This window comes from Monopterus albus, unplaced genomic scaffold (genome assembly GCF_001952655.1).
Source record: "Monopterus albus unplaced genomic scaffold, M_albus_1.0 scaffold10.1, whole genome shotgun sequence".
NCBI lineage: Eukaryota > Metazoa > Chordata > Actinopteri > Synbranchiformes > Synbranchidae > Monopterus > Monopterus albus.
The window spans coordinates 2,716,423-2,733,093 of NW_018127890.1; the positions used below are offsets into that span (position 1 = coordinate 2,716,423).

General features: G+C 41.7%; 1 protein-coding gene across 1 annotated transcript; it reads right to left on the reverse strand.

The window, feature by feature from the left end:
- Positions 1-2,269: 2,269 nt before the first annotated feature.
- On the reverse strand, positions 2,270-16,671 carry LOC109954465 (aggrecan core protein-like). The gene is made up of 18 exons (XM_020589804.1): positions 16,555-16,671; positions 14,474-14,567; positions 14,211-14,302; positions 12,701-12,992; positions 12,168-12,342; positions 11,250-11,377; positions 10,839-11,132; positions 9,725-10,027; positions 9,449-9,617; positions 9,240-9,367; positions 8,791-9,084; positions 8,588-8,686; positions 6,640-8,481; positions 5,952-6,125; positions 5,792-5,874; positions 4,970-5,114; positions 3,976-4,158; positions 2,270-3,854 (listed from the first exon to the last, which is right to left on the reverse strand). The coding sequence occupies exons 1-18, from the start codon at positions 16,570-16,572 to the stop codon at positions 3,784-3,786; spliced, it is 4,584 nt and encodes a 1,527-aa protein (XP_020445460.1). The 5' UTR covers positions 16,573-16,671; the 3' UTR covers positions 2,270-3,783.

Genomic DNA, 16,671 nt, shown 5'->3' on the forward strand with positions numbered 1-16,671 from the left:
TTCATTGTGTGGCTCATCAACTTTATACCTCTGTAGTTGCTACAACTCTGCACATCACCCTTGTTCTTAAAGATCGGCACTAGTACACTTCTCCTCCATTCCTCGGGCATCTTCTCACTCTCTAAAATCCTGTTGAACAAACTAGATAGAAACTCCACTGCTGTCTCTCCTAGACACTTCCACACCTCTACAGGTATGTCATCTGGACCAACAGCCTTTCCACCCTTCATCCTCCTCAAAGCCTTCCTCACCTCATCCTTTCTAATCTTTGCTACCTTCTACTCTACAATATTCACCTCTTTCCCCCTTCTTTCCTTCTCATTTTCCTCATTCATCAAAATACTCCTTCCATCTTCTCTGCACACTCTCCTCACTTGTTAGCACCTTTACATCTCTGTCTTTAATCACCCTTATCTGTTGCACATCCTTCCCATCTCTATCTCTCTGTCTCGCTAATCTGTACAAGTCCTTCACACCTTCCCTCGTGTCTAACCTGGCATACAACTCATCATATGCTTTCTGTTTGGTTATGGCCACCTCCTTCTTCACTCTACACTGCAATGTCTTGTAATCCTGTCTACTGTCTTCAGTCCTTTCTACGTCCCACTTCTTTTTAGCTAGCCTCTTCCTCTGAATGCTGTCCTGTACTTCCTCGTTCCACCACCATGTTTCCTTATCTTCACTGGCTTGCAACACCTGTGGCTAATATTTTGGTAAATAGGCTTATTTGCTTTCTTGCAGAGAAAGCTTCACATTTAGCATACAGAGGAATAATATAGGCCTAGACCTGTTCCTTTAAAATACTTACACCCAGGCAGTTAAGTCATCACTCTATTATCCAGTCTGTGCAACCTTTATCTGATACAGTTTATAGTTTTAATGTCAATGAGATTCAAACCTCAAGCAGTAAAAATATGAACTCTGGTGTCTGACAAACAGTTTAAGGGTAGTGTTTGTAATTTGCTGTAATCTGAGGTGGGTGGTTTCCTCACAGCAGGAAGAACTGATGTTTTAGGTTATAACAAACATTTTGGGTTTTCTGATAATATCAGGTTCAAAATATCCTCCAAACAGAGAGTGAGAGAGAGATGATTCATCCAGATGCTCGGAGCAGAGAGGTGAACAAGTGGGTGGGGTGTTGAGGGTCCTTAAAAAAATTCTATTCAGTCATAAAGCAGTGCTGATGCCATGTGAAACCCACCCTGTTGGGCAAATACAAATTTACTGTAATTTTATTATTGCTATGAATCAGTGCTGTATCCCATTTATTCCAGCTGCTGCCACAGAAACACTGAACTCACTGAGACAGAGACTTAGACGTGTTTGTTGTCTGTACTTGGAACATCTGGGTGGCGACCCTCCTGGACAGATGGAGGGCTGCCTGATTTCTGCAGTGTATTCATTAGGCCAGAGCTGTACAACCATGGCAGAAACCTGAATTCATTACAGGAGGTAAGAAACAAAGTGTCTTTATTTAGCACTGACTGGTGTGTTTCTAGAGTAGACATGGAGCTCATGTGGGGTTTTTTTGCAACACCTTGGTGCCATAAAACAATCAAAAGTCGTGTCATGTACAGATGAGGGAAATGTGTTTATCTGTTTATTATCTGTGTTAAATCACTTCCTTGTTCTTATCTGCCCAGTGCAAAGAACCAGCGTTTTATTTCACTGTGGTGCTTTTCAAATCACCGTGGTTTTTCTTTAGATAAAGTTTTTTGCTTATGCTTTTGTATACACATCTCATGAGAAGACCTAAACCAGCAATCTGTTAATGTCCAGCTTTCAGTATTTTCCAACTGTGTAAATCTTCAAAATTGCATGACAAATATATAGTTTTAATTTTAAAAAGGTTTAATAAATTCCTGAAACGCTGCTGGTCACTGTAGTTTTTATCAAACACAAACAGGAGGAAACAGTGCATTTGTTGGGGACTATTTTCATGTTTTCTCTTTTCAGAGGATTAATAAGAAAACATGTAGAATATGGTAAAAAATGGACTGTATTTTATATAGCGCTTTCTCACAGTGTGTTGCACTGGCCAAAGCGCTTTACAGAGATGATACACCATTCACCCATTCACACACAACATTCACACACTGATGACGACAAGCTGCCATGCACCGGCGCTAGTCAAGCCACCAGGAGCAATTCGGGGTTCAGTGTCTTGCTCAGGGACACTTAGGCATGCGGGGAGACCGGGAGTCGAACCACCAACTTGCTGGTCAGGAGACGACTGCCCTACCTCATGAGCCACAGCCACCCCAATATCACCAGCCTTATTCCTGCAGTGAGTGAATAAAATGGTGCTACAGCAGATACATGTACAGACTGCAAACTGAATTCTCTGTCTTTATCATGCAGCAGGTGACAGTATGTCTGAAGGAGGCACAGCCCCCACACACAGCAACAGTGACACAAAACAAGTGCACAAATGACAGCAGTCAAAGTTGGGAAAAACAACAGGCAGTTCACACTGTGAGGTTACAAACATTACATCACTAGACACCTGCTCCACAAAAACCACTGAAGTGACTAAACACACAAAAAACAAAACAAAGCAAAACACAAACCAGCCATTCTGACAAACTCTGGGTCACAAGCACATAATCTGCTCTCTTCGTGGCTTAGTTTAAAATAAATATTTTCTATCCGTGGTTCTTCTTTTGTTTCCACTCATGTAGGGAGGTCAATATTCTAACCACGTCTAATAGCGTAAAGACACTTTAGAGGTGTGAAATGGTCAGATAACATTCAAAAATCCTAAAAGTGTCACATCCATAATGAATATATTTTAGGATATTAGTATCTCAGATGCAAGTTGGACATGTGACACAAGAAATTACAGCTTCATCAGGATTGTGCTCTGTGGCTGCTATAGTTTGATGTGTGAAGGTTACACATGAAAAAATCAACACCGATCTCATGTCTGTACACTAAACATAAAGCTACAGCCAGAGAACAGTTATCTTATCTTAGCTTGGTGTAAAAACTGGAAACACAGGGGCAGGGTTTGCTCTATACGAAGAGTTAAAAATATCCATCTACCAGCCCCTCTACAGCTCAGTTATCTGCACAAAAACAAAATGTAAAAAGGTGACTGTGTTTTACATGTTTCCATTTTCTGTTGCTGAGTTAACAATCGGCTCCTGACTGTAGTTTAATATTTCTCTCATTTAACAGTCATGAGAATCCCCTCATCCAAGAGATCCTGATCCCAATGGGACCTCCTGGTAAAATAAATAGAAAATCTCTTAGCAAGAGGGTGAACAAACATATTTTAGTCCCAAAGAACACTGTTTGAAAATGTATGTTGTCAACTCTATATGCCATTTGGTACAGGAGGAATGAGGATGATTGATGTGTACTTTCAAAACACACTATTTGCTTTTAACCTTTCCAGAGAAGTATTTCCCCCTGTTGTGTTTTTTTTCTCCTACACAGACACACAAGTTTCTGGTACCTTACCTCATGCACAGCAGACTACAGTGAACCAGACAGATGCTGCTGCATATAAATGTAAAACTTCAACAGAGCACAGTTTCATTTCATAAAAGTTATATTACAATACACACAATGAAAATAAACTCCAAGCAATGTAGTTATTATTGCTAATTAAAATATATTATCAGAGGCAGGAAATAGAAGAAACAAAACACACTACTGTGATAGCACCTCTCATTTGAGCCTTCCAGCAATTTAACCCTTCAAACCATCTTCACCTGGATGGAAAATTGATCTTCTTCTGTTGTAAATGTTCTGTTAAAATGATTCCTCTTTAACCTCTCAGTGGACCTTGCTGTTGGCTGCTGGGCTCCTGCTGCCCCTCTGCTGTCTTCTTTTTGTGGCTTTCACTGCTGTGAGGGGAAAAACATGACACAGGTGAGTCATTGTTTAAAGTAACATAGTCACCCTCATCTGCCAGTGAGGTTTTTCTACAAACTGCATAAATGCAGAGTCCATAAGCAGTTCACTTACCTTTCATACATTTAACCAAGGGTTTCTCCCACTGTCCATCAGCTTTACAGTGAACCACCGGTGTGTGGCGCTGTGTGAATCCTGGGTTGCATTGATACCGGATGAGTGAATTGACAGGGTACTCCTCCCTCCTGTTACCAAACATGTGGGCGTTCTCCACCTCTGGCGGGGCGCCACAAGACACTGAGGACACAACCAGAGGTTGCAGTGCACCATATCAAGCCATGTGTCCACTTAGGGCTCAGTCAACTACGGCTCGGATAACCTAGAGCCGGTAGTATTTAAATCTGCATTAATCAGTAAGTTTTTATGAACACTGAACCAAACAGCTGTGTATACGGGGTCACCCATTGTGTTGAAATTATGGCACTACAGATCTGTAGCTCTTTGAAGATTTATAGCCTCCTTTATTGTATTGTTTTGACCACATTTCCAGCAACAAATGTTTTCTGTAGAAAAGCTCTGCTACCCACTAGAGGTCTTCACATGACCCAGGGCCCCAAGTCAAGTCACTGTTTCAATGGGTGAATAGTTTGCAAGGCAATATGCTTGACTCATATGTTTACCAGGGAAAATCCCACTTTGGCTAGCAGCCTCTTTTACAAGGAAGCCCGGCCAAGACAACAGTATAGCAAGTTCCAGGCACGACAAAACATACAACATTAAAATACATAATAATGTACAGAATCTACAAAGCTAAGAGTGTTACCATATCAGTAAAGGAATTAAGAATTAAAACCCATTGGATTTGGGTCAACCTCACTTGGATTAGGTCTAATGACTGTATTCTTACTGGTTCCATCTATTCAAATCAGATTTAACCATCTGTGGGTCATGTTTGTCTTTTCTGTTTAGGCTGGGTTCTGGCAGGTATTTCCTGAGCTAATTTTACAGCTATCTTATGTCAGGGTTTTTCTGAACCCTTGTGACAAAGTTTAAACATTTTTGCTACAGATTTAACCATTAGCAGATGTTAGGCTTGAACCAGATGTACCTGGGCCTTTCTTGCAGGTAAATGGCAGGTGGTAGTTGCAGGGCACGTCATTCCACTGGCCGTTTTCATGCCAGATCATCACCACGCAGTCTTCCTCAGAGTTAAAGTAGTTATCCGGCTGGTTTGGCCTCCAGTTCTCAAATTGCTGAAGAAGAGGAGCAAACACAGAGAATACTTTACATCCAGGTAAACGCTAACACAGAGAGCAGATTAGAGGGACAACTTTTCATCTGAATCTCTTACTATGCATCAGTTTGCATGGTATGTGTAATTTCCACAGCACCATGGAGCCTCAGCTTGACGCCCTTATGTCCCTTTGTTTCACATCCATGAATCCACACAAAACTCTTCTTTATAGTTTATAATGTTTTTACTTAAACAAAACTCAACATCGTCCACTTGAAGTATAAAATGACAATGTAAAAAACGAAAACAACAACTCGAGAGATAGCCATAAAGCGAGGTCAAAAAACTGTTTTGCTCCACAGTTCCTAATTTCCACGTATCTACTGCCTTTCTCTCACGAAGGCCCCCCTTGTTCCGCCGAAAGCCCCTCCCCCGCCTCCAAACAAATTTAACTACTTATTAGGGACAAATCAGCATTATCAATACATGCATTTTTACATCTAAGAGACTAAACAATGAACTTGAATAGTTTATGTTATGAATATTGCTCCCACTTATTTAATGTGAATCAGATAAATTAAAGCTTCACCTATGAACTTAAATTACTCAAGTCAACCAAAACGCAAATTACATTTAGGCTCCTAAATGTTATATGTACAGTTTAGTGAGGAGTAACACACCAATGTCCTCACTCACCAGTGAAGTGCCATCTGTCCAGCGGAAGTCATTCTCCACTGCCTTGTCATTCAGTCCAATCCAATGATAGTGCTGCGCATGTGCTGTGGAAGGAGAGAGTGTTGAGACGACTGTGGTTTTCATTCTCTCTATGGACACAAGCACATCATTGTGCACTCACAGTTGACAAAAACTTGCTCCTCTGGTGTGATGATGCTGACCAGGTGGGCGTTCATGTCCCGGCAGCGCTGCTCCGCTTCCAGCCACATCTCTCTGTCAGAGAAGTGCAGGTAGCAGTTCCCCTGAAACTTGGTCCAACCGTCTTCACACGTCGGCACTCTGTCGTACGCTTTCTCTAAATCCACAAAGTTTTAAGTATTTCTGAACTATGCATTTTTAGCACAGTTCTAAGATGCATCTATTTTGCTAATGTAATCACAGCAGTGGAACTACAATAGTGGGTACTGTAATGTTAGTGTTGTAATGACTATACTGAAAAGCAGGTTTTGTAGATCTGATGAAAACTTTCAGCACCTTGCCCTGTTTTGGTATGAACTAAAGAACAACAAAGTTGTATCATCAGCAGACTTGATCAAAGATGTGTCTGGTACTGTCTGGCACACTTGATCCAAGAGAAAATGCTTAAAACCAGGGACAGGCCATAGTCCTGAGAAGTAATTAATCCACTCTCATCAGCATGCAAAGTCTCTGTGATGGGGAATATTGTTTGATTGTTCACCATACTGACAGGACACCCACATTCACCCTACCCCAACACACACACTTTGGTTTTACAGAAAACATGGTAATAAACTGACAAATATTAGATTATCATGCAACCAGTGACTGTTGGATTTAAAGGATCCTACCTTCTTCTTCAGCAGTGGCTGGTGTCTGCATAGAGGTTGAGGTTGCTGTCATGGGAGCAGCAGCCAGTCCTGATGGGACAAATGCGGGACTCTGGGACACATACACATCACCAGGGGTCTCTGTCACTTCAGCAGCAACTTCCTCTGGTCCCACTGTAAGTATCAAGTCACTGGATATATCTCCAGAGGTAGATCCTGAAGGAAAATCGTTGGCTGTGGAAAATTGGTCTCCACTGCCAGAGTAGAAGCCACTGCCACTACTGCTTCCTTCTCCACTGTACTCCACTGGCCCCTGTCCAAGCTCCACAGACAATGAAATATCTCCAGATACCTCTGTCATAAAATCCCCAGTCAAGAATGTAACACTGCCTTCTTCTCCACTTGTAGAGTATTCAGATCCAGACATTCCCGATCCAGACCCAGAGATGAAACTTGAGCTTCCAAAACCAGACAAAAATTCACCACTTTCCTGTCCAGAACTGTAGAATAAAAATCCAGAGGCCTCCTCTTCTCCAGAAGATGACACTGTAAGCTCAGTAAAGCCTGACCCCACAAAGGTCACGCCCAAGAAGAACCCTGAACCTCTTCCAGAAGCTGAGCCACTGAAATCACCACTGGAAATCCCAGATCCAGAAATGTCTTCAGAACCACTGAACACCAGCAGTCCTCCGCCAAGCTCATACTGCTTGTGGGTAAAAGAAGTTGATGCATTGATCAGTTCATCATCTATTAATATGATGTGAGTATCTCCACTTCCTAAAAGCTCTCCTGACTGTCCACTAGCACTTCCAGAGGAGAACCCTGATGGGAAACCACTGAACCCAGAAAAGCCTTGGGTGGTGATGAAACCAGACCCCATGTCAGAGAATTGTCCACTTACACCTGAGCCCTGCTCTGCAGAACTGAACCCAGATCCAGACAGGTCCCCGCTACCGCTGAGCATTCCAGAGCCTGCTTCAGATGAAGGGAAGGTAAGAATCTCTGTACTCCCTTCTCCAGCTTCTTCAGGGTCTCCTGAAACTGAGCTCTCTCCAGAAAGAATGCTGTCAGTGCCTGAAAAAACAACAGTGATCCCAGACCCTTCTTCACTGTGGCCAGATCCAAAAACATCTGCACTGCTTAGACCAGATTCTCTACTGGACAGCTCAGCGCTTGCACTGCCAGCCAGGTGTCCATAGCCAGACATATCTCCAGAGATAGCCTGGTCTTCGAAACCAGAGAGGTCTCCAGAGATAACCCCGTCTCCGGAACCAGAGAGGTCTCCAGACATAACCTGGTCTCTGGAACCAGAGAGGTCTCCAGAGATAACCTGGTCTCCGGCACCAGACTGATCTCCAGAGATAACCTGGTCTCCGGAACCAGAGAGGTCTCCAGAACCAGACAGATCTCCAGTGATAACCTGGTCTCCAGAACCAGAGAGGCCTCCAGAGATAACCTGGTCTCCGGAACCAGACAGATCTCCAGACGTAACCTGATCTCCGGAACCAGAGAGGTCTCCAGAGATAACCTGGTCTCCGGAACTAGACAGATCTCCAGAGGTAACCTGGTCTCCAGAACCAGAGAGATCTCCAGAGATAACCTGGTCTCCGGAACCAGAGAGGTCTCCAGAGATAACCTGATCTCCGGAACCAGACAAATCTCCAGAGATAACCTGGTCTCCGGAACCAGAGAGGTCTCCAGAGATAACTTGGTCCTCAGAACCAGAGAGGCTTCCAGAGCCAAACGAGTCTCCAGAGTGATCCCCAGAGGTGTTACCAAACACAAACCCTGAGTCGAAGTCTGCTGAGCCTGAACCAGAGCCTGAAGTCTCCACAAGGACAGGAGGGACAATTGAGGGAACAGCTAAAAAGAAATATAAAAAAAAGGTGTGAGGAACATGAAAAATAAAATGAAAGGTAAATTTGGACAGGTAAAAGAATAATTTGTTCAGGGTTTAATCAGAGCCTACCGGGTCTCAACAAATCAGTAAATGATGTCAGGTTTAGAAGAGCCCCCTGGATATCTGTGATGTTCAGTCCAGTTTCATTTGCAATAAGTAAATTATCCACTGCAAGAATTCAGCAATAAAAGAAAATGGCACATCAGTCACATTAGTGAATAACGATAAATATTCAGAACAAGTATATAGGATAGTGACAGTGAAGTGTTTACCTCTGAAACAGTATGCATCAAATCTGGCATTCAGTTCAGGGTAGCCTGTCTGGTTGGACTGAGTGTAGACTGTGTACACTCCTGATTTCCCTGCACCACACTCAGAGCGGGGATTGTTCATGGAATAACGTACACTACGATCTGCTAGCCAGCCAGGGCGACACTTATCAAAACCCATTTTCCAGGCCGCATAGAGCTCCCCCGTGGAGGCTAGTACAGCATTCTGCTCTTGACAGCTGGAAACAGCCTCATCATAGGAGAAACCCTCAGCAGATGCAACATGGAACACATCACCTGTGGAGCACATGAAGACAATGCTGGTAAAAAAATGACTAATACTGGCAAGCCTGACTCATCTTTGCATGATAATATAAAATTTCAAATAGATTTCTGGGCTTTTGTGGTAGAATAGTGGGTATTTAATTAAAGCAAAATAGTGTCTTTCATACCTTTGAGGCCATCTATGTAGCAGTACACATCATATCGCTCATCTGCTGGCCTCAGACCATAGGACCGGACTCCAGGTTGATCCCCCAGATCTCCAGGACACTTATCTCGAGGGAAAACAATGGGATACCTAGAAAAGAGCCAAGAGTTATCAAATCTAGTTTAGGACAAGAATCTCATTATCCACTCTGAAGATAGGTGTCAAATCCACCTTACAGTCTGGTCCTGTAACCATCCTGCTTCACACTGGTGATATTCAGACTCATATGCTGCCTGCAGCTGCTCAGGTGTGGCGATGGAGGCTCCAACACTCTGACATGCCACCTGAGCCTCGACAAAAGTAAAGGCATATCGGCCTGAGTGATAATGGAAAACTACGCCTGCATAGAGAAACAGGAGAAATTCTTGTGTGGTGGAACTATTTTTACATTTAGGAACTAATGATGTTACAGTTATCATAACATATGAGTGCAGTTCTATCACTGACCTGTTGGAGGCATCACAAAGCCTTGGCTGGGCTCCCTCCCCACATCAGGATGAGCGGTAACTGACTCAATCAGGTCTGTGATGAGCTCAGTGATGTTGGGCGGCAGAGGCAGTGGCAGCTCGGAGGGACTCTCTGTATAGGCCAGGTCCACATTGGTGGGTTGCTGGGTCTCCACCTCTCCAACAGCTTCGCTTTCTGTGGTTGTCCTCCTGAAGAACACCTCTGGGCTTTGTGTTACTGTAGTAACGCTCAGCACGCTGCTGCCCTCTTCTGTAAAGCCTGAACCTTCTTCATCGGGTGACTCTGAAGGTGAGAGGGGGAGATATTAGTAAGGAAATGCTAAAACTGTAAAAGCTGTGGCTTTATAGGTTCATAATGGGGTTTTTTTTCCCTCTGTTTCACGGAGTCAATCTCCACCTACAGTACTGACAACAAATACTAGCAATTAAGAATTTTATTTATTAAAATGACAAATTATGAACACAGTGTAGAAAAATCCATTTATATTCTCTTTCTGGAAAACATGTAATAGCAGTGAGTTTCTAAAAAACCTGGCCCTCCGATCTTGTAAGATTTGTAACTTCACACCATTTAAATTTGCATAATGTGGTCTTTTGGCTACTTGGAGGCTGCACAAAAAACTGCAAACAAAGCACTAGAATATTATCACCTTATAAAGTTGATTTGGTGAAGGTGTTGGCAAACACTTTCCTGTCTACACACCCAGCAGACACAGAACAGCATTAGAATTCATTAGAAGGATGCCTCATGGAGCTATGTTTAATATTCACTCTCCTTTGAGCTCTGTTTTTGGTCTCTACCAGCTCCTGAGGGAAACATCTGGCTCTTGAACTGTTAAATGCTCCACTACCATCAACAGCTAAATGCTACCTATTCTGTTATTGTCTGGCATTACTGATTGTTGCCCTGATATTTGTTTGCTGCTACAGCTGCTAAATCAGTATTGTTGATTTACTAAGATTCACTTGGTGTTTGCCTAGGGGGTATTTTGCACCCAGCAAAATGTTTGCTGCTAAAGAGAGCAGTTTCTATCTGTTGGTGTAAGAATCCCTGACTGGTGAAGATACTGGTGTATGATTAAATGATGGTCTACCTGTGTAGCAGAAGGCATCATAGCGGGACTCAGGATGTGGGTATCCGGTCTGATTTGTGTGGAGGAAAACGGTTCGTACACCCAACAGACCCCCTCCACACTGCGGCCGACGAATGTTGATGGGATAGCGGACGCTCCCATCTCCCAGCCAGCCGGCATTACATACGTCCATCCCACCCTGCCAGGCCAGGTAGAGCTGACCTGTAGTGGCCAACTGAGCTCCCTGATTGGAGCATGCCACCACAGCCTCAGAGAAGGTGAACCTTTCTGCAAAAGCAGTGTAGAAAACTCTGCCTGCATCAGATAATAGAGGTTTGTTAGAATTAAAAGACAAGTAATGAAACAGACAAATCCAGAAAATTCCCATTACATACTACAACCAGAAACACTGCAGGGTTCATCACATTGCACCTGTCATCTTCTCAGCAAAGCAGTAGACATCATAAGTCTCACTGAGGTCTCTCACTCCATATGTTCGGACCCCAGGCAGCTCTTCTTTATCACCATAGCAGTTCACACGAGGATCATGGATTGGGTACCTTTGGTTAAGTGAAAATAGTTTCAGTGTCTTTGATACAACATACTGTATGCCTTCGTTATTCTGTCTTAACTGATCTTATTGTGGTTTGAATGCTCATTGTTTATAATGCTGCAAATGATGTAGTTTGAATTGCTTCTGTGTATGAAATGCTTTCAAGCTCACACTAACATGTGCACTGCAACCTTAAAACTTCCTCTCTTTTGCAAAGAATCGGTTTGAGTTTCAGACAACTTTGAATAATCTGATGTTAAAGCAACCTTGAACACATCACAAAGGAATGCTTTCAAAGCGGTGCTTTCTAGCAATGATGCAAATGTACAAACCAACTATGACTAAAGATTAAATATTTTTATTAATGGAAAGTAACTACTGTACCAGTAAGTACAGTTATTTCAGTCTGTAATTGAGTTTTTAAAGTGTTGTTTTTAATAACAAACACTTTAGTAGTAACCTGCCTCAGTCTTTGTTTCAAGCTACATGCTTGAAAAGGATTTTAACAAATAAATAAAATGTTTATATTTCCAATTGGAAGGTTAGCATTTAGGTGACTCCCATCTATTACATATACTCTAGGGTATGTAATACATGAGAGTCACAAGGTGGGGCTAGTATTTATGTAGGTATCTGATAGAGACTTTTATACAAAATAATACCGGAATATTTTTTCACTTTAATTAATACATACATTTTCATGTTTGGGAGTCAAGTTTCAACTCTGGGTGTGTTTGTGTCATTGTGCCCTGTGTTAACAGGGGTAGTAGAGAGTTGACAGCCATGTATAAACCGACCTGACAGTCTGATCAGAGAGCCAGCCAGCATCACACTGGTGGAATCCATCTTCGTAGGCCGCTTGAAGCTGCTCAGGTGAAGCCATGACCGCACTGTTTTGGGTGCATGCTGTCTTTGCCTGCTCAAAAGTCAAACTGTAGCGCCCCATGATGGCCCGGTAGTGGAACACAATGCCTAGAGAGATGAACAAGTACTTATGTTTAAAGGTGAAGGTGTTTTAAAGGACTACTCTGTGCAAAATCTCACATGGGTCTGACTCATGGATACTCAGTTGTGGCCATTTAAATTTAACATGTTTATTTATTGCCATTTTTTATTAGAATGCCAACAAACTTTGCAGGATCACTGACAGATGTGTGCACTTGTCTTCCTAATTGCACAGAGTTATGGCAGTTTATCTCACACAGGCCATATCCACATGGATCTGGTAACCAATCTGAAGAAAACAGTAGTATCACCCAAATGTAACACATACTCAGATCCACAGTTACCTCGTTGGCTCTACATGGCACTTGACAGCTCATTTGCATACCTTGAACCTGCACATGGACGATGTCGTGGTTGTCCTCGATGTCATGTTGCACCTCACAGCGGTAGACTCCGGTGTCACTGGATCGTAGCTCGAATATCTTGATGCTAGCATCTGTAGGGGTCCTGGGATAGCCCACTAGATGAACTCTGTCCTGGTAACTCTCACCAAAATGCACCTTTCCTTCCAAGGCCACTAGGATGGTTGTGACTTTGTCTTTAGTGACAAGGCTCCATTTGATGCGATGAGAAAGGGGGATGACGGTGGGAGCTCCTGGGTCTGGGACAGTGTGGTCCTACGTAAGAAACAAAAGCTTTCATCACTAATTTGTTCCTTACAATAAACACAATGTCAGGGACTAAACAGTAAAGCAGAGGACACAGCATTTGAATTTTTATTTACCCAAAAATAAGGAAAAACACAAACACTATCAATATCAAACAAACAGGGCCCTAAAAGAGGTCAACAAAAGATAAGGAAACTCAAAATACAGCAGCCTGAACTGCATAGTACCAGCCAGGACTGAGGCCTTCACACACAACAACCAGAAGGCAATTACACTTACAGAGGTGATCGGTACAGAATCAGTATCTCTGTAACTTTATCAGGACACAACCATTTCCCCTACTCCTACTGCATGGATGCAACCTTAAAGTAGAGCAACTCGGGTTTTGCATTTCAAGAATCACATTCTACACACTATGATATGTGGTGAAGGGCTGGTACTGTGCATCATTAAAACAACACAAATACCAAAGAAGACCAGTGACAGCAAGGTCTGTGGATTAACCCGAATTCTGCTCTTAGCTTTTTCATTTTTAGTGCTATGAGCAGCACAAACCAATTTATCTCCGTCATTCAGGGAAAGCATCAGAAGTCTTAGGGAGACTCAGAATCTTACCACACCAGTTTGATGTCAAGAGATTTTTTTTTTGTGAATCAGCTGAACTGAGTTTTTTTTTACTTTTACTTTTTCTGTTTTGCAGCTTTATAGTTGAAGTAGTTTGACCACTAGAAGGCAAACCTATTTACACATCCAGCCAAAATTAAAGTTTTGGAGTCCTGTTTTGTCCATTTGATGGATGGAAATCTGAAATTCACTTCCCTCTTAGATCTGCCTTGATCTGCTTGGCAGGTGGTGTACAGTGGGTTTCATGATGTTTTGAAAACAGCTGCCTGCTGCTGGAAATGAGGGTGAAGAGTTTGCTTCTGCAACGAGCAGTAAAGATACTGTAAAACCCAAACACTGAGCTACAAGATGCTAAAATGCATCACTGACTTAAGCCTCCTTCTAGCTGCAGTGTGAATGATTACTCTAAAGCTTCACATAGCCATTTGATTCAGTGTCCAAATATTATATTTCAACTGATTTGCAAACCTTTAAATTATGTAAGCAGTGGCAGATTTGAGAACAGGCTGAGTACAAATCATTTCTGGGTATAATGTATAATACAATAGAATATATAATGGTATCCAAAATCAGGTGACACAGAAAAACCTCAGAATTACACACCTCAAAGTAACATGGTAGTATCATGGTTCCTCCCAGCAGAGGGCGCTGTGGCTCCTCTAGAGGAATGCTCACGCTCAGCACGTCCTCTGGGTCTGTGCAAAAGGAGGAGGACAATAACACCAACTCCAGCTAAACTCATTAGATTTAAAATTCAATGTTTCACATAATAACTCGAACATAATCCAGGCTGACAGGCCAAAATTAGGGTCCAGAGGTTTTAGGATGCATTTGATGAACATTGCAGGTGTATTATAACTCCTTACCCATTAAGGAGTGCTCGTCATAAATGTAATCGAATGATGCTGAGATGACATTCAGACACAGAGGCAGCAGCACAGTCCACCTAATCATGTTTACCTGAAAATCAAAAACATCTTTATACCCAGGCTGAGATGTTAAGACAGTTCTGATGATGGCAGTTTCAGCAGCCTGCAGTCACTGCCATGTACAGTGTGAAAGATAAAGCAAAAATGTAAAAGAAAGCACATTTTAATTTTAGAAAGCAGAGAAGATAATATACCTGATTAGAAATATGTTACCTCACACTGCTGTATGAATGTAAATGGATAGTATTTTCTAATTTACTAGTAAAATAAATACGTAAAAATATGAAATTATTAGTAATACAATTAATACATGACCTACTACATCTGGTGCTGCAGCATTTTGTATTTAGTGTAGTTGCACTTTTTTGTTTATATAGATCTCTGATTACAGTTGCACAACTCTAAGTAAACTAAGTAATAAATACAGTCTTGAGGTACTTGTTTCATTTTATAATTTCTGCTTTTCATATGTCACATTTATTGGACATGATTCAGATGAGCATGCAGAACTAATGATTCCTTTATACTGTAAATTATAATGCTTTGTCAGAGATAATTGAACTCATTTTGAATAGACTTTTTGTTTCTTATCACATTTTGTTGATGAAACATCTGTACCTTTCACTTAATTGCATTAGAGTAAGTGAGTATAAAAGCCTGTTTTTACTTAAGTGAAATATCTGAATACTTCCCATCACTGTTAACTTGCTTTTTGTTGGTTTTATTGTCTTGTGGTCTATGTTTTGCTTTTTTGCACCGATGTTCTTAGAGAAGCAGCATTTGGTAAATTATAATTTTACATGTATAAACAATGCCAATAGATATGACTTGTACTTTAACTAATTATAATTAAAATATCTAACTGGATATTAGAATTTTCCCACACTTTTGTTTCTAGCTTCTTTTGCTAAGTAGCATTTCAAAAAACAACTTTCTAGTTGATGTTAGTCACAGAAGGGGTTAACTTTCTTTAGCTACTTTGAAAAGTGTTAGAAACCCAGAGGGGATGTCTCTTCAAGGCTGAGGTGTGTGTGTGTGAGCTGAGGCGGTGCCCGGCTCCACACTGCACTCATTCAGCCACTGTGGTGTGAGGTGCACTCCCAGAGAGACCGGGGCCCATAAGACCCGACCTGTTCCTCCTGAAGCAGCTCTGACACCAGGGCCTATGTAAACAGCACGCAGTATGTTCCATGGTCGCGCCTTTCCATCAACGCCTCAACACTGCCCACATTCAGGCTGGAGAAAAGTGTGACATGATGGAAGGAGGCACATGCCAAAGGTGTGGTCGTCCCTTGTACATGAGACATGTTTCTCATGTGTCCAGTATATTAAACACGCCTCGCTAATAGAAAAAAATCCACTTAAATATTTCAATAGTTCTCCCATAGTGGTGTTTGTAGTTGGACATTAACCTTCTGCAGTTGTTTCCTGCACCTGTTGTTTTTAAACCTTCTTAAAGTCTAATCACCTGTGTGACAATCAATAGAGTTGTATTGACTCGTCTTCAATCATTTTTTGACATTCTTTATGGAACGCCAAAAAATGTACTAGGGAAATCAGTTTTAGAATATAATTCTGGAAGGTTGTTTGGCTGCTACCAAGTACATGATCAAGTTGTAATTAAACTAATTTTGGCCGTTGTCAGATAATTTTTGGTTTACACTTATTCTAATGCTGTTTAGGGTTTTTCAGATATACGGCTATGATACCAAGCTATTAATTGTCCAATTTCGGGTGAAAAATATAAATCCAGCTTTTATTTTATAGCTATGTTCTTTTTAAAATATTTTTACATTTGAGAAAATAATGAAACAAAACAAACATACTAGAATATTTGCCATGGGTGGACTCAGGGAGGAACATCTAAAACTAACTTTATCCAGTTTTAATTTAGTGCATGAGAGCATAAAGAATATCAATTAATTACAATATTAAAGAAGGTGTAAATGCTTTGCAACAGGCCTGGTATAACCTGTTCATAACAAACACAAACAGTTAAAGAAAGAATATTTTCCCACCTGTTGCATAAATACCATTATGCCTGCTGAAGTCAAACTGTACGTTTGGGTCAGTGGAGCTCTGGGTTTCCAGGTTGTAACTTGAAAAGTCCCAGTGAGCAGCAACAGCAGTAGAAA